Source organism: Metarhizium brunneum, chromosome 5 (assembly GCF_013426205.1).
Source record: "Metarhizium brunneum chromosome 5, complete sequence".
NCBI classification, from domain to species: domain Eukaryota; kingdom Fungi; phylum Ascomycota; class Sordariomycetes; order Hypocreales; family Clavicipitaceae; genus Metarhizium; species Metarhizium brunneum.
This window is the reverse complement of record NC_089426.1, coordinates 3,310,656-3,330,979: the sequence shown is the minus strand read 5'-3', so window position 1 is coordinate 3,330,979 and position 20,324 is coordinate 3,310,656. Positions and strand designations below refer to the sequence as shown.

The 20,324-nt window shown below is 50.2% G+C and overlaps 7 protein-coding genes across 7 annotated transcripts; 3 read left to right on the top strand and 4 right to left on the bottom strand.

The window, feature by feature from the left end:
* Positions 1-676: 676 nt before the first annotated feature.
* G6M90_00g090760 (uncharacterized protein) lies at positions 677-1,276 on the top strand (the record flags this gene model as incomplete). Its single annotated transcript, XM_014686248.1, has 1 exon — positions 677-1,276. The coding sequence occupies one exon, from the start codon at positions 677-679 to the stop codon at positions 1,274-1,276; it is 600 nt and encodes a 199-aa protein (XP_014541734.1).
* Positions 1,277-1,677: 401 nt separating this feature from the next.
* On the bottom strand, positions 1,678-3,995 carry ygeX (Diaminopropionate ammonia-lyase; the record flags this gene model as incomplete). The annotated part of the gene is made up of 2 exons (XM_014686247.1): positions 1,678-3,339; positions 3,402-3,995. 2 exons carry the CDS (start codon positions 3,993-3,995, stop codon positions 1,678-1,680), a joined length of 2,256 nt encoding a protein of 751 aa, XP_014541733.1.
* A 1,034-nt stretch (positions 3,996-5,029) lies between these two features.
* Positions 5,030-6,721, top strand: G6M90_00g090740 (uncharacterized protein; the record flags this gene model as incomplete). The annotated part of the gene is made up of 1 exon (XM_014686246.1): positions 5,030-6,721. The coding sequence occupies one exon, from the start codon at positions 5,030-5,032 to the stop codon at positions 6,719-6,721; it is 1,692 nt and encodes a 563-aa protein (XP_014541732.1).
* A 2,679-nt stretch (positions 6,722-9,400) lies between these two features.
* Positions 9,401-10,804, bottom strand: G6M90_00g090730 (uncharacterized protein; the record flags this gene model as incomplete). Its single annotated transcript, XM_014686245.1, has 1 exon — positions 9,401-10,804. The coding sequence occupies one exon, from the start codon at positions 10,802-10,804 to the stop codon at positions 9,401-9,403; it is 1,404 nt and encodes a 467-aa protein (XP_014541731.1).
* A 1,458-nt stretch (positions 10,805-12,262) lies between these two features.
* ppoA_1 (Psi-producing oxygenase A) lies at positions 12,263-15,994 on the bottom strand (the record flags this gene model as incomplete). The annotated part of the gene is made up of 5 exons (XM_066131383.1): positions 12,263-12,396; positions 12,467-12,743; positions 12,844-13,062; positions 13,122-15,741; positions 15,789-15,994. The coding sequence occupies 5 exons, from the start codon at positions 15,992-15,994 to the stop codon at positions 12,263-12,265; spliced, it is 3,456 nt and encodes a 1,151-aa protein (XP_065987471.1).
* Positions 15,995-17,732: 1,738 nt separating this feature from the next.
* Positions 17,733-18,951, top strand: cfr1 (Cell fusion protein cfr1; the record flags this gene model as incomplete). The annotated part of the gene is made up of 2 exons (XM_066131382.1): positions 17,733-17,804; positions 17,869-18,951. The coding sequence occupies 2 exons, from the start codon at positions 17,733-17,735 to the stop codon at positions 18,949-18,951; spliced, it is 1,155 nt and encodes a 384-aa protein (XP_065987324.1).
* Positions 18,952-19,049: 98 nt separating this feature from the next.
* On the bottom strand, positions 19,050-19,865 carry G6M90_00g090700 (uncharacterized protein; the record flags this gene model as incomplete). The annotated part of the gene is made up of 1 exon (XM_014686242.1): positions 19,050-19,865. The coding sequence occupies one exon, from the start codon at positions 19,863-19,865 to the stop codon at positions 19,050-19,052; it is 816 nt and encodes a 271-aa protein (XP_014541728.1).
* Between the last annotated feature and the right edge of the window lie 459 nt (positions 19,866-20,324).

Here is a 20,324-nt window from a genome sequence, read left to right as displayed (position 1 = left end):
CAATGGTGGGCTGCATGCACATTGGCGCAGACAATGTGGGCTGTGGGCTACTGGCTTGTGGGCGTGGGTGCACCAAGAACTCTGTGTTCCGCCGGTCCACAATGGGCTGGCTTCGAGATGACTTGGGTTGGTGTCGGCATCCAAGTGTCATGCCATTAACGCGTGTGTCTTTCACTCCTAATTACTTTTTACTCTAATATAATAATAAGTTTCGTTCTAGCAGAAGAGGCGACGCTTGGTCAAAACTGAAGGGACGCGCTTACATAACCAACGCCGTTGATATCCTGTGGCGCGTACCAGTCAGTGCCTGACGTACGGCAGCCGGTACTACGGAGTACGCCGTAGTGGGCCCGGTTTTCAAATGTTGTGACGTCTGGTTGGTTGGACGACACGTCCTTCTGTCACACATGATAATCTCTCGACTCATTCTAGTATTACTTCCTTTCTGCTCCAGCCGATTTGCCAGCCACGAGCTTCCCAATTCGAGCCCGTCCCTCGCCAGCTCTGTTCATTTCGCCTTCGAAGTGGCAAAGATGAAACTAGCGGCCGGATTTCAGCTCAACTTCACATGGCGATAGCAAGAGCCTTCTGGCGACCTCTGGTCTCGAGCTCGACGTTGCCTAGGAGCTCTCATTTGTGGCTGTTCGCATCAACGCAGCGTTCGGCCTCGAGTGTAATGCGACCGCCGAGCGCTAAGCGACAGCCTAGCAAATCCAAGTCCGTCAAGAGATTCATACCTGAAGAAGTAAAAAACTTCGTCAAGGCCGATGGCAAGCTCCTGACCACGCCCCAAAACCGAGACTTTCTTCTCAAACATGGCCTCGAACCCGACAATGGACGAATGATCCGCTTCAACGGAGGCTCTGAGCTATCCCGAGCTGCCTCAGATTTCAGCGCCACGTTGGCATATAGTCCACGACACATCATCCATCCGTTCGACCTCCGCTATTTCGACCCTCGGGGTCACCCTCTGGCACCAATGAAGCGGGCCAAATATGCCCAGAAAACGTGGCAAGAGCCAATGTGGATTATGATCACTAGTGTTGGGAGCATGTCTGCTGTCGTGCGTACGCTTACCCGCCGACGACTGACGCGACATGTATATGAAGCTCTTCATACGCTTGGGTATCGGCCCGGGTCTCAAAACGGCGTGGCCAACATAGTTTGGGGAACCCTTTGGATTACAATACATGATCCTGTAAAAGCCGCAACACAGTCGCCGGAGCGGTTCGGGCGCCTTGTAGCCGATGCTTTGGTCAAATACTGCAGAAGATGAAGGCGGTATTGTACATCATGACTTTCTTCTAGCTTGGAGTTTGAGGGTCCTACTAACGGCATGTAACGGCGTTTATTGTATTGATATCCTGTTTGGGCAGTCTGGACTGGCGTAGGTCCATGATTAGGTCGTTGGCTACCGAGGCCGATCCCACATACTCCGTACATTACTGGCCTTTGAATTTAGGAGGGACACTGCAGACTATCCCATAATCATTAGACCAAACACAAAACTCATAGCCATGCAGGCCGACCTTGATGTATATCAACCTGGCCAATGCAATGTCCCGACCTGCAACCGATCTGCCCATTGCTCCTTCCCCGCCACCCCTCGTGTAACTGGACGCGTGTGAGTGCAAGCCCACTTGACATATGCTGGAAGGTGACACGAGAATCCAGGGCCTAGCTACAAAACTTTTGTGCAATCATCCTCAATCCTCTGGCCACTCGTTCGACAGAGGCTACTTCCACCCACTCCTCTTTGCCGTGAAGCCCATCACCTGTTGGGCCCCAGAGAAGAACGGGGATGTCTTTGTCAGCCAGCAGGGCGCAATCAGTCCAGTACGGTCCTTTGCTGAATTTGGTCTTTCTTCCCTGCACCTCGCTGGTAACGCCGCCCACAAGTGTTGCAAACGGATGTTCGGGCTCAATATTGAAAGGGGCCCTATCAAAAGTTACCCGTAAGTCATATTTGAAGTCCTTGACTGACTTGGCGAGATTGTCCAGAATAGTTTGAAGCTCCTGTGTTACCGAATCGACAGACTCGCCTGCAATAGTTCGACGCTCTATCACCACAGTGCACAATGCTGGATATGAAGACTCCTCCTCACCGCCCTTGATTGTGGATGCATGGACACTTGGAGCCAAGAGAGGATCGGCCCAGCCTTTGCTCAAGTTCTGCGAATACCTGTCCAGTTCGACCAAAAAATAACCTGCCCGAGTAATGGCGTCTATGCCAACTGTAGGCAGTGATCCATGTGATGCGAGGCCATGAATATCGACCTCGAGCCAGACAAATCCTTTGTGCGCGTGGATTATTTCTTCGCCAGTCGGCTCATTGACAATGGCACCGTCTGCTCTCCAGCCTGCCTCAAGAACCTGCTCTGTGCCAATGCTGGTTGCTTCCTCATCGGCCACGCCAGTAAATATGACGTCGCCTCGAAGAGCCTGGGCCTTGGAAGCCGCCAGGGCAGACATGGCAGCAGCTATTCCGCACTTCATGTCATCGGCTCCCCGTCCATAGAGCTTCCCATCCTTGATTTCTCCGCCTAGAGGGTCATCATCATAACCCAGCGTTGTGACTGTGTCGATATGCCCGTTGAACATCAAATTCTTGCCTCCGCCTGAACCTCGAACAATACCAACAATGGACGGGCGTCCCTTGGTTGGCTCAATCCAATGAGTCTCAATATCGCGGTGTTCAAGCCAAGAGCCAATATAACGGGCAATCTCAGTCTCTCCTGGACCAGGCACAGACCCCAATGCTGGATTGGAAGAGTCGATGCGGACTAAAGCTTGGGTCAATGCGATAGGGCCATCAACGGAGACGTCCATGGGAATGCGATAACTTCTGGTTCCCTCGGTGCAGAGAAGAACCACCACAGAATCTTGTCCAAGGCCCAAGTCAGCCATATCCTTCCTTGTAAGGCGTTGGAGAGCAGCAAGAGGTGAAGCGCCGCATGGCCCTGCTGATATGTGTCGAGATTTTAGATACTGGGAGGCCTGATGTGCCTCATAATCAGACACGGTCAAACTGGCGTCCACACCAGATTTCAGCAATGGCCATGCGATGGGCGACAAGGTAGCACAGTCCAGGCCAGCCATGATAGTGGAATATGTCTGAACATCAACAGACTTTTTGGCACGTAAGCTCTTATACAAACATGCTGCGGTGTCAGGTTCAACTGTCATGACGGCTGTCTTGCAAGCTTTTCTTTTATAATGCGAGACGACTGCTTGTGCAAGAGAGCCTACGCCGACTGGAGAGATGATAAGATCGGCTTCAGTACCATTGAGCTGGCCATCAATCTCTCGCAACATTGTCAAATATCCGTCCACTATCCACTGTGTACGGTGAGAGTTAGAAAACCACAACTATACCCGACACAGCAGATGTGAAATCTCACCTGGGGAATCTCTTTATAATCATCGAAGGAATAGTCCTGCACAAGGAGACCGCCTCTTGCCGCGCAAGCTTCTCGAGCAGTGCCCATGGCGTCATCATAGGTACCAGCATTGACGGAAACTATGGCGCCCTCTTCTTCCAATCGTTTCATCGTCTCTGATGGCATATCTGAGGGAACATGAATTTCGACAGGCACACCCAGGAGAGACCCCATCCTAGCCACAGCTCTGCCATGATTGCCCTCGCTCGCTGCATACAGGGGAATAGGTGAACGCACCAGAGCATCTTTCACTGCCGCCAAATCTGCATCTAGAGGGAGTCCAAGTTTTTGGACCAGGGCGCGAAAAGTTCCCCAGGAGGCACCCAAGATCTTGAAAGACGGCAGGCCGAACCTCGTGCTCTCATCTTTGAGATAGACGGCCTTGATGCCGAGATGATTGGCAACCTCGTCAAGCCGCACGAGCCTTGTGGAGGAGCCATCGGGGAATTGGCTATGGAATCTGTCAACCAGCCTCGTGTCGGCGGAAAGGGAGCCATCTGCACACCACGAGGCAGCACCTGGGTTGAGCTGCATAGCCCTTCGAGACGAGGCCATAGTAGTGGCTCGAGATCTCTGCGAGCAACACGAACAGAGTAGGGATTGCGGAGATGTTTAACAAGCCTGTTTAGCCAGAGCAGTGCTCAGATGATTCTGGATCCTGGTGAGAGAAAACACCGACAATCCTCTGGACAGAATACACATGATATTTATCTATAACTGAGAGGGAGGATCTTGCTGTTTTTCCGTTTTACAATAGGCGCCTTCTGCGCACAGAGTGCGCGCGCCTTCCCGCTGTGTCTACAGACAAAAAACAGTGGTTCCACTACCGAAAGCCAAGAGAAGTCAACCTCTTGGAGCGTCCATCGAACGGCTACATGTCTCATCACATCATGGGAGGCACAACGTTGGCAGATTATACTTGGCTGTAAATCCAGTCCACCGAGCCATGTCTACTCGATTGAATGGGACCTGGCAACCGCCGTACATCTTGGCTGTGGAAGATAAGAGAGGGCGTCAAGGACGTGTGGTTGACAGAATATCAAGATTGTATACAATCGGATAATATTCGGATCACGGCACTGGCTTGGTGCATGCACTGTGGGCAACATTCTTTAAGCTGAGTCGTTGTTTTTTCTTCAACGGAGTAGTCCGTACTACTCCGTACCACATGATTATTGGCCGACACTCAGTGCGCATAAACCAGCCTGCAGCCCGTTGTCGGCCGGTAAACCTGGGAAGACTGGAGCTTCTGGAAAACGCCACCGCATGCCTCTCCTCTCACTCACAGTGGGATCCGTCCGTCATCCGGTCGCCGTCCGTCACGGACAAGGCGCAGGCTTGCCAAGGGTGGTCTCTATCCGTCTGCCCGTCTGCCCGATTGCCCGATTGCCTGGGCCCTGAATCCAGCCAGAATGAGAAACAAGCCATTCAGCCCAATTTTCTCCCCTCTCAATCCAATATTCGCTTGACATTGCTTCTTCACTTGCCAAGAAAGACGTCATCACGTCGCCCTCGCCATTTAACCATTGCTATGTAAGACGCCAAATATCCTTTAATCCGTCGCCTGTTCGCCTGGGTTGTAGGAGCAGATGTCAACCGACAATGATTTCTTCGTGGGCGTGGTCGACGCCACGACCTTGGAGGGCGCGAATGACGACCGTCGAGTGTCCAGCATCTCAACCTCGGCCGACTTGGAGTCGCCGCAGAGCATCATCGGAACCAGTGCGGCTGCCGGTGCGACTACGGTGCTACCTGCCGAGTTAGACTGGTCTGAATCGCTTTTGTTCGGAGCGGATATGGGTAGCCAAGATGCCATCTCTCCGCAATTCTCGTCGGCGATACCCGGTTTTGAGCCCCAGGACACGAGCCTTGCATTTCCGCATCCAACTAGGGAATATGACAGTGCCGCCTTTTCTCTCTCCCTCCCTATTCAGGAGCCGGCTCCTGGATTAGAGCCGGCATTGTATCAAGAAGCTATGGAGGAGTTCTTTGCCAAGAACGGAGCTTGGCGCCCCCCCGAGCCCTGCAATCATTGCAAGCGTCTGCGTTTACAATGTTTCATGCTCCAAACTACAGATGCCAACCCCAACCCCGTCAATTCTTGTTCTAGTTGCGTTGCACTTTTTAGAAACTGCAGTCTAGCTGAGCGGTCGAAGCGCGGCCACTCCCTGTTCGAGACTTCACGTCCAGTGATTGGACACTTACACGGAGTCAATGAGGAAGAAAATCAGTTGGCTTGGGATCAGATTTCGCATCCGGGTGCAGGTCCATCATCTGGGCTGTCTGGGCCGTCTCCTACTGCAGGTGCTAGGCTCACAGTGACCAGCAAGAGGTCTAGCTCTCGTTCTGTTCGGAAAACACAGATCCTACGAGACTGGTTCGCTGTCAATATTCAACACCCATATCCAACGGATGACGAAAAAATGACGCTGGCCGAGCAATCAGGCCTAAGCAGGACCCAAGTTATCAACTGGTTCACCAACGCCAGACGACGCCATCGCTTGTCTACGCAACCAATGGTCAACAACGCGACGTTTCGAGCTGGATCGCCTATGCCACGCTCTTTAATGACTTCGAGTATGACTCCGTTTGAAAGATGGAAGCACTCACCCCCAGACAGTGAACCAGTCTCAGAAGCGGCTATTCAGAAGGCAATCGGTTCCAACTCAAATATTCACCATGAGATAGGGGCACCAGGCGATGACGATGATTTAGGGTCTTCAGCAAGTACAGATTCAATGTTGTACTCTCAGTCGGCGTTGCATTACTCCTCGGATGGGTCTTTATCCAACTACTCGCGTGCGTCTGTTAACAGTGACGTCGTTCTGTCTGGAAGGAGCTTGGAAGAGCGTGGCCATCCTGCATGGGTGAAGTCAGCATCGGCAAGATCGAAACGATCAAAGGCTCGTACTTTTACGTGCAGTTACTGCTCGCGCAACTTCAACAAAAAATATGATTGGCTTCGACATGAGCGATCGGTCCATGCCCCTGGGGACACGTCGTGGGTTTGTGCCATTCCATTACCGCCCGAGCAGCCCTACGTCATCTGGAGACTGGGTCAGACACAGGCAGAGTGTATCTTTTGCGGACAATCATCCCCGACAGAAGAGCATTTCCAGTCGCACGAGTTTGAATCATGCGCCAAGCGTGCGGTTCAGGACAGGAGCTTCACCAGGAAGGATCACATGTGGCAGCATCTCTACAAGTTCCACGGGTGTCGAAAGTGGGAAGGCTGGAAACCGGACGTGGATCTGCTAAGGCACAAAGCTGAGGGAGTATGAGGTAGAATTGTCATTTGGATTTTGCTCACTACTGTTAAATCTGGGCGGATGGCCCATTTTGAAAGATGTACTAGCGACGTGTGTGTGGGTTTTATCACAACCCGTTCTTCGCAGCGTTGAAGCACAACCGACGAGCCTGGGTATGTCACTCAGAACTGCTTTGAGCAACGATGGACAAAATAGATGTGAAGTTGAAAGTGCGACTGAAAGGGTGTGATCAAAGTTTAAATAAGTCAGGCTTCCAACGCCTATCTTGTGTAAGTTGATAAGACACTCATGTGCTTGGAGGACGCATGCTTCACTTTCAACCTCTGTTTTGCGGGATACCCATAGCTTCCTTGCATATAGGGCTCTAATACTTACAAATGATTTGAATAGGCTGGCATATCGTCCCGCCTGACTACATTAATATTTACTGCTTTGGAGTTCGAATCGCACGTCCTTAATAAACCATGTCAAAGCATAGTTTGATCATGTGCTTTTTTGAAAACTGATTGGCTAACAAGAACGAAACGTTAAAGCTGGGGAAGATATCCTTGGTGGTGATGGGGAAAAGAGCACTAATACGGTTTACCTACTTAAGTACGTAACGGCAACCTTGTATGCGTAAAGATAGGCAAGTGGGAGGCCATGTTTTGTTCTGAATCGGCCCTCTAACATGGGTTCGAAGCACGTACTAATTTACCAGTCCTTGGACATATTTGAGTATTGTTTGATGCTATACAGATACAACTGTCACCATCCTAGGACGCCTTGCCGTTTTTGTATATTTCATAGAGCTGTTATCATTCATAATGGAAACGTGACCTCGCGAAGATTGCCAGTGCGGGATATATAAGCACCGGCGAATGCTTTTCAAAAAGATGAAATATACATACACAGAAGCGATCAAAGTAGTCCAAGAGAGCTCAACGAATGCCAAAAATGCGCAAATCTATACATGCAGAGAAGCCATGGTCTTTCCAGCCAGGCTATATGCAGCACTCAATGAGGCGACTGCTTGCTCTATTATGACTGGAAGCATTCTTATTCACAGGGAGACCATACCTAGCGTCTATTTGCCAGTAGCCCTGGGCAGTGTTAGGAGACACCGGCGACGCCTTACCAATGAGGAAACGTCAATACTGCTCCTTGGGGCATTTGCCATTAGAGTCGTTTCGACAAACATAGGCTACAGGGCATCCATGGCAGGTCTTGAAGAACTCGATGAAAGTGTCAGAACTATTGTGGCGAGGGTTCTTGCGATAGTTCTGGGCGTTGGGATGCTATATAAGCTAGATGATGACCCGGGTTGCTGCTTGGGCTTTTGCTTGCATGGCGCTCGTGTTCTTGTTGCGCCTGCAGACAGGAGCAAACAAGGTGTCAATTCAACGAAACGTGAACATGCCAATTCCTACTCGGCTTACTTTCTGGGAAGTAGCAAATTGCTTTATTTGTGTAGGTTACCTGCAGCTAGCAGGGAGGTTCCGAGGGGGCATTCTATTCTCCTTCCCGAGATACTCGTCATGAAAACATGAGGGTTCTTTGATCGCTCTGCCGCGTTATCTTACGGGACAAAGTACATAAATACGTACGTACCGACCTGCTGCCACACGATTGGCCCACAACAAAGAGCGTTGGGCTAACAACGGTTACACCAGTACGGAGTAACATTAGGAAGGATCACGAGGCCCGAAGTCGGCCCTAAGCGAGGGTTGCCTCAGGCACTAGCCCTCACCGAATTTTTGTATTTATAGACCTTCCGCCCCCGAAGATTTTGTGAGAAACTTTAGATCTTTATTGTCCCCAAGCCGATTATCACAGTTTGAATTGAACGCGACGTTCCAAGCCCGGTCACACCTGCTTCCAAACATCAAGAACACACACCCGCAAGGTATTCAAAAAATAAAGAAAGAGGGCTAGTTGGTCATGCAAGACCACGGAGTACACGCATTAGCTCAGGAGGTGATTCGTGACCGCACACGCCGGCGAGAGCTATCCAGAGACCGTCTTGGCTACTTGGATAGGTAGCAATGGTAAGAAGAATACCGGGGACTAATTAAAAAGAAATAACCTTATAATATCCCTCCGCAATGAGGGGAAAGACTATGACATAGGGTTACTTTTTATTGATTAGCTCCCTGGTGTTCCTCTTGACCCCACCTCCAAATAGCTTTTACCGGCGCGTGCGGTCAAAAATCACCTCCTAAGCTGGTGCGTTTAACATATCGCGATGCGTTTAGTGTTTTTTTATATTACGCGCTACTGTTATGAATGCCTGGTACGGCTAATTAATTGTGTTACTAGTAGGCCCTTGTGATTATCTAGCCTTTTTTTATTAAATTATTAAATTAATATAAAAAAATAAAAAAAGGCTAGCTAATCACCAGGACCCACTAGTAACACAATCGATAGCTGTACCTGGCTTAATTGACAGTAACACGCAATAAAAAAACACTGCGTACACGCATCGCGATGTGTTAAACCCACTAGATATATATATTATAATATTAGGTTATTTCTTTTTATCTAGTTTATTGGTGTTCTTGCTACGTAAGCTAGTGCGTTTAACGTATCGTGATACGTGCACTTGGCGTTTTTTTTAACTATTTACTACTACCCCCCCCGTATATTATACTACTAGTAGGCCCTTGCGACTGTGTAACCTTTTTTTATTATATGAATTAATAATATCGACAATTATTCATCTACTTCCCATGCTAAAACCCTCGTCTCCATCTCCTTCATCTTTCTTTCCACCAGCTCCTCCATACATGATCTCTCAAGTTCGTCCAGCATATCCAACCTCTTCCTCCAGGAATCTTCCTGCGCCACCCCAGGATTCCCAAAGAATCGTGGATCCAGCTCCCGCCAAAAGATGGAGTCAAAAGCGAAATTTTTCCGCGCCGCGTAAATTACCCAAAACTCCCCGCTGTCCCAGCTCTCCTTCATCCGAGGCGACAGTCGCTGGGCCTCATCAAGCCGGCCTGACGCTATAGCGGCATCCTCGACGTCTGTCATCGCCTTCAAGAATGTCTTAAGCCGACTGTCGTATATTTCTTTCCAATTTTCCACGCCTTCTGGCCAGTACTCTGGCTGTTCGAGGAGCAACCACCAGGGGGGAGAGAAGGAGAACTCGACTGGCGCAGCATATGTGAATTCCCAGTCTACCACCCCAACAATTTGCATATTCGCATCTAATAGAACGTTTGATGGCCGTAGATCGTCACACCACAGTTTAAACGGGCCATCAGCGTGCGCCTTAGATAGTAGCCGGCGTTGCCTGACGAGCTTACGGAATAATTGTCTGGCGACATACTTGCGCCGGCAATCCGTTTCTGAGTCCACCGCATCATTTCGCTGGTGCGCTAAATGATCAATATGAAGCTGTGACAAAGCCTCGAAGTAGTCAAACGACGAGGTAAAGGTTCCGCTCGGCAACTTATTTCGCGGTAGAGTCCCCAGCCGTATAAGCTCATTCATATGAATAGAGAGTGGCCGACGGCGAGCTTCCGACTCAAACTCCTTGACCTCCTCGAGCGAACCTATATATGGAAATTCCAGCTTGGATAGCTGTAACAACACATCTGCGAGTTGGTAGTATAGCATCTCAAGCTTTCCCAGGTTTATATGCGGATTAAGGCGAGGTCGATCTTCCCAGTGCAGTTCAGGTATATTGAGAACTTTACAAACGTCCGTCTCATGGTTGATATATTCCATAATAATGAATGGGCCAAGTCCGAGGGGGCTTTCTTCTCTTGGCCCCCAGTGCAGGATAAACGGCACGGGTATAGAGGTATTATCCTGGATATACCTTATCGTCGCTACCTCGTTCTGGATTTTCTCTTCGGGAAACATGGTGCAACCTGGCTTGGTAAAGCGAATCACGGCCGACCCGCCGTCCTGGAACTTCATGCGGAAGAGGACGTTGAAGGCGCCGGCCTTGGGATCACACAACTCTGTAGGAACACCCTGACGATGTTTGACGATAAAGTTTCCAATTGCTCGCTGCGATTCTTCCTTGAGGATGTCCTTCACCCAGGCGCTTTCGATGTTCTCGCTTTCCTCCCAGGCTACGTCGTCGAAACGCATGCGAGGTTCCATCGTCTTTGTCGTTTCCATATAGAGGCAATGCTCAAAGAGGGATGAGGGGTACGAGGAAAGAAGGATTGTTGGCACGATTCTGATGAACTGGTCGATTGGGCCTGCTTGAGTTGGGTTGGGGACAAGGAAAGTGTCTGTGTCTTGTTCATCTGACAGTCCCACCTGCCTGGTGACACCTCGAGCCAATAAGACTAGACTTTCACAACGACGTTGGACGACGTTTGGGTAAACTTCAAGCTGCAGAAATGCCGTTGGGAATACGTGCTCGAGTTCTCTCGTAACGCCGGGACCAATATTTGGCCCATAATGCGATTACAAAGCATTGACAGACACATATCACCAACAGTCCATGGCCTAAGCCAAGATAGATATCCATTGATGGTGAACATATTTGGCATCATAACGTTATTGATAATATTGCCGATAGTTACCGAAAGACCTTTGACGGATACCTTCGAAGTCAGGATGGGTTGTGCAGAGTCAAGCTTGAGCGTTCTTACAGGATATCGGTGGCATGTTATATTGATAGTACCTCTCTGTCTCTTGTCATACTTTCAAGATGTTAATTTGTAGCGAGGGCTTTTGCGATGAAGAAAAGACGCGGGCATCTTTTGTTACGAAGCCAGGTAGCTCGCCAGCACTGAGGCTGAAGTAGTCCGAGGGTGTCGAGTAGTCCGATTAATGAAAAAATCCGCTATATCTCATGGCAACACTAGTATTCGGTTGTCCTGAATATATCACTAGATTTGTAGCCATCAATGTTATCAGTGCTTCCACAGAGTTGTCTGGATTTCACAACAAGGAACTGGGGTTCATCCACTGCCGTCTGCATTGTATCACGAACCACGAATTTGTGAAGAAATCTAGAATTAAACAAGGACTCAACACTTTCTCCAAGAAGTTTGTATTTAACACTGTTGAAACCACTCAGGTCTCTCAACCGCTATTAGGAATCTATGACTCTAGCAGGGCTCGTTGCGCCAAGCCAAAAGCAGTGGGCTTTTTTTTTTCACTAATAGAAATATTATGTCAAGACCTAGGGTATCTAGGCTCCTGCCTGGAGTCCTCAGCTTCGGTTTCCCGAATTTATGAATCGCGGCCTTGCTTAGAAGGACAATCTCTGTCAAAGGAATTCTACTTTTGCGCCATGATTCGCTGGCATCGGATTGACCAGCGAGAATATCACTGGCACCTGCACGGGGTGTATGTGGTTGTACTACGGAACACAACAGCTTCCAAAAAGAGGACTAACTAGCAAGTGATAGTTTCCTCAAGGAACGAGATTACCTACGTATATAAGTGAATGAAAGCTAATTTACACGGTACCATGATGACGACAAACAAGAGTGCGACGTTGATTATCACTATACCCCCCCCAAACCTGCAACCGTTGACGCCAGTAGAGCAAGCCTGAAATAAGTTGGCTATACAAAAAAGGGTTCCAGCATATTTAAGAACCTAGATAGCCCTTTTAAGCTTATCCTTGTATTTCCTTACCAGATAGTAGTATTCTTGCATATCCACCAACTTCTTCGGCAGCATTTCGCCCTCGTAGTTGCCTTTTCCGTGACCATTGAAGTGGACCTTCCAGGCTACGAGCTGGTTAGAACCTTGGACATACAAATTTATCGAATGTAAAGCACAGAATGTGGAAGAGCTTACTATTGGCATAAGGGCTAAAGCATGACCAGCTGTCATTAAGATAGAACTTGTCGTCGCCAACGCGGATCGTCTTGGCTTGTCCCATCGCCCCCGGTGCCGGACGTAGCTGGCTGAGGCCGGCGCAAAGCTTCACTAGTCCGGTCACGAAGGCGAGTGCAATGTCCTCGCCAAAACAAGGGTGATGACCGTAGCTGAAGGAAGCCGCAGAGCCTGCCTGTCTTTTTGCGTCAAACTTGTCGCAGCTAGAGACCTCTGATGGATTACGCCCGGCCTCGCCCTAGAATGTAATTAGCACTTCTGTCCTAGGCTTGTACTTCCGGAATAACAATGTGCGGGCAAAAGGTGCCAAGGTAGAATTAGCAGAAGCTCGAACTTACAAGCATAATTATAATCATATTACCTGGTTGAATTGACTTGCCCTCCACTTCAGCCGGCTGCGTCGCGGTACGCAGAACGCGTTGTGAACTCGTGAGACGTTGTGCCTCAACAACATAGGCACGGAGGGAGCTATCATCAGACTTTTGAGCATAGTCCTGCACATCAGCCCACAGGGATGCATTCTCGGACCGCAGAAAGAATTCCAGGACTTCGTAAAACTACAATTGAATCAGCATCTTTAGTGGAATCGATACAAAGAATAACAACAAACACTTACCGTATTGACTGGAGGCCCGACACCGCCAAAGGCCGTCAGCCATAGGCTGTCAACAACTCTCTCAGCCGAGTTTCCTTGGGCCAGGAGCTCCTCAACAAGCTTCAAGCCACACGATCTCAAAGAGTTCTCCTTTATGTGAGCCTTGCGGGTGAATTTACTCGTCAAGGCAGAGACGACGCCCATTCCAAAACCACCACTAACAGCAACTTCGTCAACTAGCTTCCGAGTGGACTTGATGATGACCTCAAGACTCTCCTTAGCACGACGGCGACGGTTCCAGGCCTCTCCAGAGTCGGTATTATCCCCCCAGGCGCGAATATTCATCAGGTGCTGATAGAGATCGGCCGTGCCTAGTTTGCCGTCTGGATTCTCATCAGAGCGCAAGTCAAAGTAGAAAAGGTCTGCGAGTAGCCTTGTCAACAATGGAATAGCAATATCGCGGACCATGTCAGCCTGATTAAGGCCCTCTTTGAGTCTGAAGGTCTCTTTTTGGATCATCTGTGTGCCGACGCCATGGATGAACTCGTTTATGGCATGATGCAAGTGTGGAATATTGCCCATTGCTTTGCCAAAACCAGCACGATTCGCATAGCCATGGGTTTCGTCACCAGCCAACATAAACCAACCCAAATCTTTTTTTCCCGGGAACAAGCAGTTGAATGATTTGAGCCAAGGCACAGCGAACTGTGCGGGGTTATCAAATATTTGTTTAATCGAGGCATTTGCGGAAATTGTGATGGGCATTCCTGGAGGCTTTGGGTCGTCCAGCGTATACTGGTCCAGCGTTCCAAGCTCCTGAGCAATCTTTTCGTTGGCTTTCTTTGTATACATGGGTTGCATAACGGCTACGGAGTTGAAGGGGAACCAGCCGGGAACACCTCGTTGTATGAGCTTGTACAGCATGGAACCACCAAGAGTCTTGTAATCTTGCTGTACTTCATTGTAGCCCCAACTTGTGAGATTGGCGACCGTATAGTCGATTGTGTTGAATCTATCTGACCGCACGAGCGTGATGGCGTCAGAAAGGATTGCGCGGCCGACTGAGTAAGTTGGGCAGATTCCGCAACCAGGATTGCGGACGGGCTTAATATCCTCAATCATGAGACCCGGATAAAGTTCCACCATGTCAGGATCCGCATACAGCTTCTCCAGGATGTTGGCAATCTCCTCGTTTGAGTTGATATCACTGAATTTATCATATCGTTTGAGTCCAAAGAAGTCACGAAATTCGTTCAAGGACGCAACCTGCCATTTGCGGGCTTGGTTGATACCAAGGACTTCGACCACCTTCAGCGCCTTAGGGACCATACGGGCGCCAAAGGCACCAGCTGGGTCCTCCATGGCCTCTTTTAGAATGCGGACAAGGTCCTCGTCTTTGAATGTCCCGTCGGCCTGACGTTCTAGGCCGTCAAATGTTCGAACACTAGGATCTTTGGGAATACTCTGTTCAAAGGCCACCAACGCCTGACCAAGCTCGACATGGCTCACGTTACTCAAGTCGTCTGGGTTACGGCCTGGGAAAAGCTTAAGAAAGAAATCATTAATCCAGCGCTCGTCTTTTTTGGAGATGCATGAATGAAATCGGTATATCAGATTGAACTCGACGCTGACCTGATTGCCAACGCCCCGAGGAACACCCTCGCCATCATATTGGTTGCCTATTTCGATCCTAGGGTCCAATGTCCAATCACTCTTAGAGTGGTGGGTGTTGGTGATGGCTCGCAAGTAGTCATGCAGGGATATGTTGACATAAAGCCCGCCAACGATCAAACGAGCGGTGTTGAAGATGTCATGGTCTTGCTTGGCTACAGCTCGAGCCTTGTCTTCAGGGCTGGCATTTGGCGGGCATGCCAGTGTAAACCGTCCATTCTCGTTGATTTTTAATAAGATGTCGGCAACGTAGTTGTGGAAGCGGCTGTAGAGGACCAACATGACATTGACACCGGCGGGCTGCCCTAATAGCCGTTTCTCATGGAAGGTGTCGGGCTTCAACTTGCCCTCTTTCATGGTACGGATTTCCAACTGATCCTTGAGTGATGAACCGTACAGGGGCGCCAGGTCAAGATATGACGACGTATCAGACTTGTTCATGTCCGTACGATTAGTGCGAAAGATGTCATGAATGATGATAGATGCATGGTAGAAGAGCATAGACGAGATGCCAGCAGGATTCTCAATGAAGTTATCCTCATCGCGGGCCATCAAAAGATCAAAGAGTAGACCCGGGTCAGGCTTGACCCCTTGAAGCCGCTTTAGCGGACGGACAGTCTTGGCATAAGGCGTACCGGCTTTTCCCAAGTTAGGCTGAAGGACACTGTTGAAGCTCCCATCAGGTAATCGGTATTGATAGGTACCGTCGGGGACTTTTGGCATGCGCTCCCGTAGCATTATGTCGCTATCAGGAGCCTTGAACTCAATCGTGCTATAGGCCTCATTGTCGTCTTTGTAAACTGGCTCGTGGGGATTGACAACCTCATACTTGACATCGCCTCCAACATAGCTCAGTGGTGGATGTTGGATATTACTCCACAGCCTGTCGATGAACTTGCTGGTGAGTCGAGTACGAAGTTTTGATGTGGAGGGTAGGCTTGTAAGAATGCTGATCAGGAGCTCGGTGGTGCTGTCTCTTGTCAGAAACGTTCATTCCAGATGCTGAATGCTACTAACCCCTTCTTATCGTCAATTGGTTCTCCTTTATGTAAGAGTTCTCTCAAAAGTTCTATAATCTCCTTTTTGGACGTCCGATTTTGGACGCCAACAGCGTTATTCCAGATATATTCGGCAATGTCGGCGGCATCAGTCATAAAATGCGATGATTCTGTACGGGGATCCCCGTAAGTCTCACCAGCTTGAAACTTCTTTTCGAAGGACATGTTGGTGTCTGAGAAGTGAAATGTGGGGGTATCAAGTTGTTTTTGTTGTTATAGTATGAAAACAGAATTCAGACGAGTAGTCCGAGACTGCCAAATGGCTCCTCTTATTTATACAAAAAATTATTAGATTATCGAGCACCCCGGCGGGCCTGCAGCAAGCAACTCAATTGTTATATTAGCTGCAGCCTTGAGCCGAGTCGTGGTGGTAAGAAGTCAGCCGCATACCATAGCCTCCTTCTACATGATCCCAGCGTAGTATCGAGTACCTGCAGCTGTAAACAATCTCGGCGTAGGCGGCAACAGCCAGTCAAGATATTGGAGCGGAGAATGTACATGAACACGTTTGCATGGAGAAAGATTTTAGGGCGTTATGCGAAGATCAGTCGATAAGAAAACTGCCTTGATTCGCCAAGGTGGAAACATTTGACCCCAGAGGGCCGGGCGTGCTGCATGAAAGCAGCATCTCGAAAATATAGCAATTTCATAGCAGAGGATTCTGATTGGTGAGATGGAAAACGGCCAGCTGCTGGGCTTTGGGGCAAATGTTTCTTGTACATCGAGTTCTTCGCTGTTGCATCAACGTTTCGGTCTCCACTCTTTCATACCGAATGAATGAAAGCCGCACAGTTACATCTCGTCAGCCTGCGGGATACGGAGCGCAATAATAAGTTTCGGGCGTAGTCTGACTCAGCGTTAGTTCCTTGACGCCCCTTACGCCATGCCATGTATTATGAACGGGGCAATCGATGGATATAGGTGAGCCGGTTGCTCCGTATTCTCGGCAGGAACTCTTGGCACAGCCTCGGTGTGCCACATGGCTCGTTTAAGCCTCGAGTTGCATTGGCGACACTGACGCTCTGGGCACTCGGGACAAAATATCGGCATAAGCCCAGTAAGGCTCGGGGGGTACGATCACCCGACTTGTACGGGATGAAGCTAGGTGGTGTTTGCTTGAATGGCTCTCTCATGACTGCAATTGGATGGAGTTATGATGAATAGCTAGACATCAGGAAAAGTAACACCTGACTTTGGTGGAATATAGGACGGGGAATAGAAGAAACTAGATGTCGGAAACAGGTACAGGAAAAGAGGGCACTATCATCGAAGAATGGCCACTGCGCCTCGTCTGTCACTGGCTGAGACCCAGCGAAGGTTTGTAGAGTTCGACACGACTGCACGTATTTACAAAATAGGGGGTGTGTGGCTCAATTCTAACAATGATAAGAATGAGTTCGTTGGTACGAGGCAAATCCCCAAGTGTACGAGGGAAAAGTACAGAGTTGCTATTCGACTTTATTCATTTTGTATTCAACATTGAACAGCCCCTCGACCCACTTCCAACGCCCAGCATCGCTCCTTCCAACTCAGACAATGGACCAGCCAACTGCTCAAGTGGAGCTGCGACGAATCACAAGCCAGCTTCCTGTCCAGAGTAGATTCAACCACACATGCAGCACCTCGAGTCCTTGACACTTGAGCACTTCAACTTGCTACCGACATTTGACTCCCATTGGCCTCGAAACCAAAGCTTCAACTGCCTAGGTAGTTCAGAACCCAACATATTCGACCTGGTTCGATGTTTTTGCAGGCAAAAACAAGATTTGTTACCAAGGTCGTTGCGAATAATCCATCCAGCAAACTGGCCCGATTGCGCGGCCCTTTGTTCAGGAGTGCCTAGGAGCACCACCGCCAACCCCAGGGACACAACTCTCAACTCCGCGATCATCATCTGAGGAATATGCTCGTCTCTCTCACCGTCGGAAAGGTTGACGCTGGAGTCACGGTCCTCCTGACGCCGGACAAGCGGCTGGTATGCCAAACCTCTCCAACGAGTCGCCTTGAAATATACGATTGGTTTCTAACAGCTTGCACAGATTGAGTTCCCCTCCATCCTCCTGCCCCCGAACATTTCATCTGGTAGCATCGTCGACATCGCCGTCTCTCAAAACAACGAAAAAGAATCACTCGAAGAGCAAAAGTTTCGCGACCTACAAGATCGCATATACCAGTCCTTTGGCGCTTCTGAGCCTGCCAGCCCCGTTCTCCGCTGTCGCAATGCCACCCAGACGTCAGTTGTTCTCGAGTGGGACCCAATTGAGCTTGCCACGGCCGATTTGATATCCCTCAGTCTGTATCGCAATGGCCAAAAGGCCGGAAACATCCCCCGACCGATGCAGATGCACAGCACCAAGATCAGTGGCTTGGCTGTCGATACGGAGTACACATTCCACCTTGTGTTGAGGACCACTGCTGGGACACGTATGAGTGAGAAGGTGACTGTGCGTACGCATAAGATGACCGATTTGAGCGGTATCACCATCACAACCGGCATTTTGCCCGGAGCTCTCAAGGAAAACTTGGGCAAGGCTGTGGAGCGTATCGGCGCCAAGATCGCGGATGGGGTGCGCATCGATACTACACATTTTGTCACCACAGAGGGGAGAGGTACAGCTTGGGAAAAGGCCGTCGAAAACAATATTCCCGTGGTACGGCCGGAATGGGTGGACGCCTGTGAGAAGAATGGCCGCATTCTGGGTGTCACCAAGTTCTATCTGGATGCAATGAGGCCCGGGCCTCCTAGTAGCGAGACCATCTCACCCCCGCCGGTTCCTGTCAAGGACGAGCCCCCGGCCCCCGGCCCTGAGGCCGCGAAGACGACAGAGGCGACTAAGAATGGGGATGAGGTAGATGAACCAGAGGCGGAAGTGGAGCAGGAGGCCGAGAAAGAAGCAGAGGAAGAGCCCGAGCAAAAGTCCAAGACGCCATCGCAAGCCGAAGAGCAAAAAATGAGACTCGAAGACATGGAAGAGCAAAAGGTCGCCCTACGTCCAAGCACCTCAAATCATGAAGGCGACGCGGCCGAAACACACGGAGGCGACGACGGCGCAGGCAGAGACGTAGGAGAGAAGCCATCTGGCACACCAGACGGCGCGTCCTTCCAGGAAGTGGAATTGTAGGTTCAGCCATGGTAAAGAGTTGAAGAGGGAAAAAAAACCTATTTCTTTGAAGAATAGATGAAATAATACTCATTTAATGCCCCTGATTTCATTCCATCCTAAGGCGGAATCTCCTCGCCCTTCCAATCCAAACACCTCCCCCGTTGACCAAGATGCAACCCATTCACCACGCTGACCATTCTCTCCGCCGCGTACTCGGGACTGAACAGCTGCTCCTCCGGAACCCTCTCCCAAAACTCCCTGCTCAGCCCGGTCCTCACCGTCCCGGGATGATACGCCACGGCCACGGCCTTGTCGCCACTCCTCGCCCGGAGCATCACATCCAAGCTCTTGGCGACGCTATTCACCGCAGCCTTGCTGGCGCGGTACGAGAACCAGCCCCCCGACCTATTATCCGCGACGGACCCGACCCTCGCAGACATGAACACCCACGTAGCGTGTGCGGGCAGCGCGTCCGCCTCCCCGCCGGCCATGTCCGTCCCGCGCCGCGGCAGAAACTCCGCAAAGTGCTTCATGAGCAGCAGCGGCCCCAGCGTGTTCACCCGGAACATGGCCAGGCTCGCGCCGGCGTCTACCTGCGCGGGACTCTTCTCGGGCGTCAGGACCCCCGGCACCGCAAGCGACAGGTGCAGGTGGTGGCGGTCCGGGGGGAACAGCCGCCGCGCCGTGTGCGAGGCCGCTTCCACCGACGGCGGGTCCGTCACGTCCACGGACACGAGGTGCAGGCGCGAAGAGGCCGAGTCGCCGTGCTGAGTGCCGTCCATGCCCTTCAGGATGGCGGCCTTGGAAACCTCCGGGTTCGGATGGCGAGTCGTCGCCAGGACGGGGAGGCGTGTCGTCCGGAGCAGGTGGCGCGTCAGGGCGAGCCCGATTCCGCGGCTGGACGGGCATATGAATATCCAGGGGGTGGACATTTTTGTCTTGTCACTTGCGTTTGCATTTGCATTTGCATCTGTGTTGCGTTGCGTGGGCCTTGGTGAGTATTGGTGTTTATGTACTCCGTACCCTGGATGAGAGATGCAGTGCTAGCTACGTCATTGACTGAGTTTGCTTGTACTCTTGACTTGTGAACTATACTTTTCTGGGTAAATGGTTATTCTGGAGATGTTCGAGGTAGATTTATGTCGAAGCCAATTTCAAGCCCTTTGAAATAACAATACTGGTTTTCACTTTTTTTCCTTCTCCTTTCTTTTACCCGCAGGTGACGAGTGACTACTGCTTTAGCTGGCCCGTGTAAGACGTCAGTTACAATGCGCCAACTTTATTCGACGACAACTCGACACTTCGAATTCCCGTTCTTAAACAGTATCACATGTTCAGCTAATAATCACAACCTAGCACTGTACATAGTTAATATTCATATCCAGGTCCTG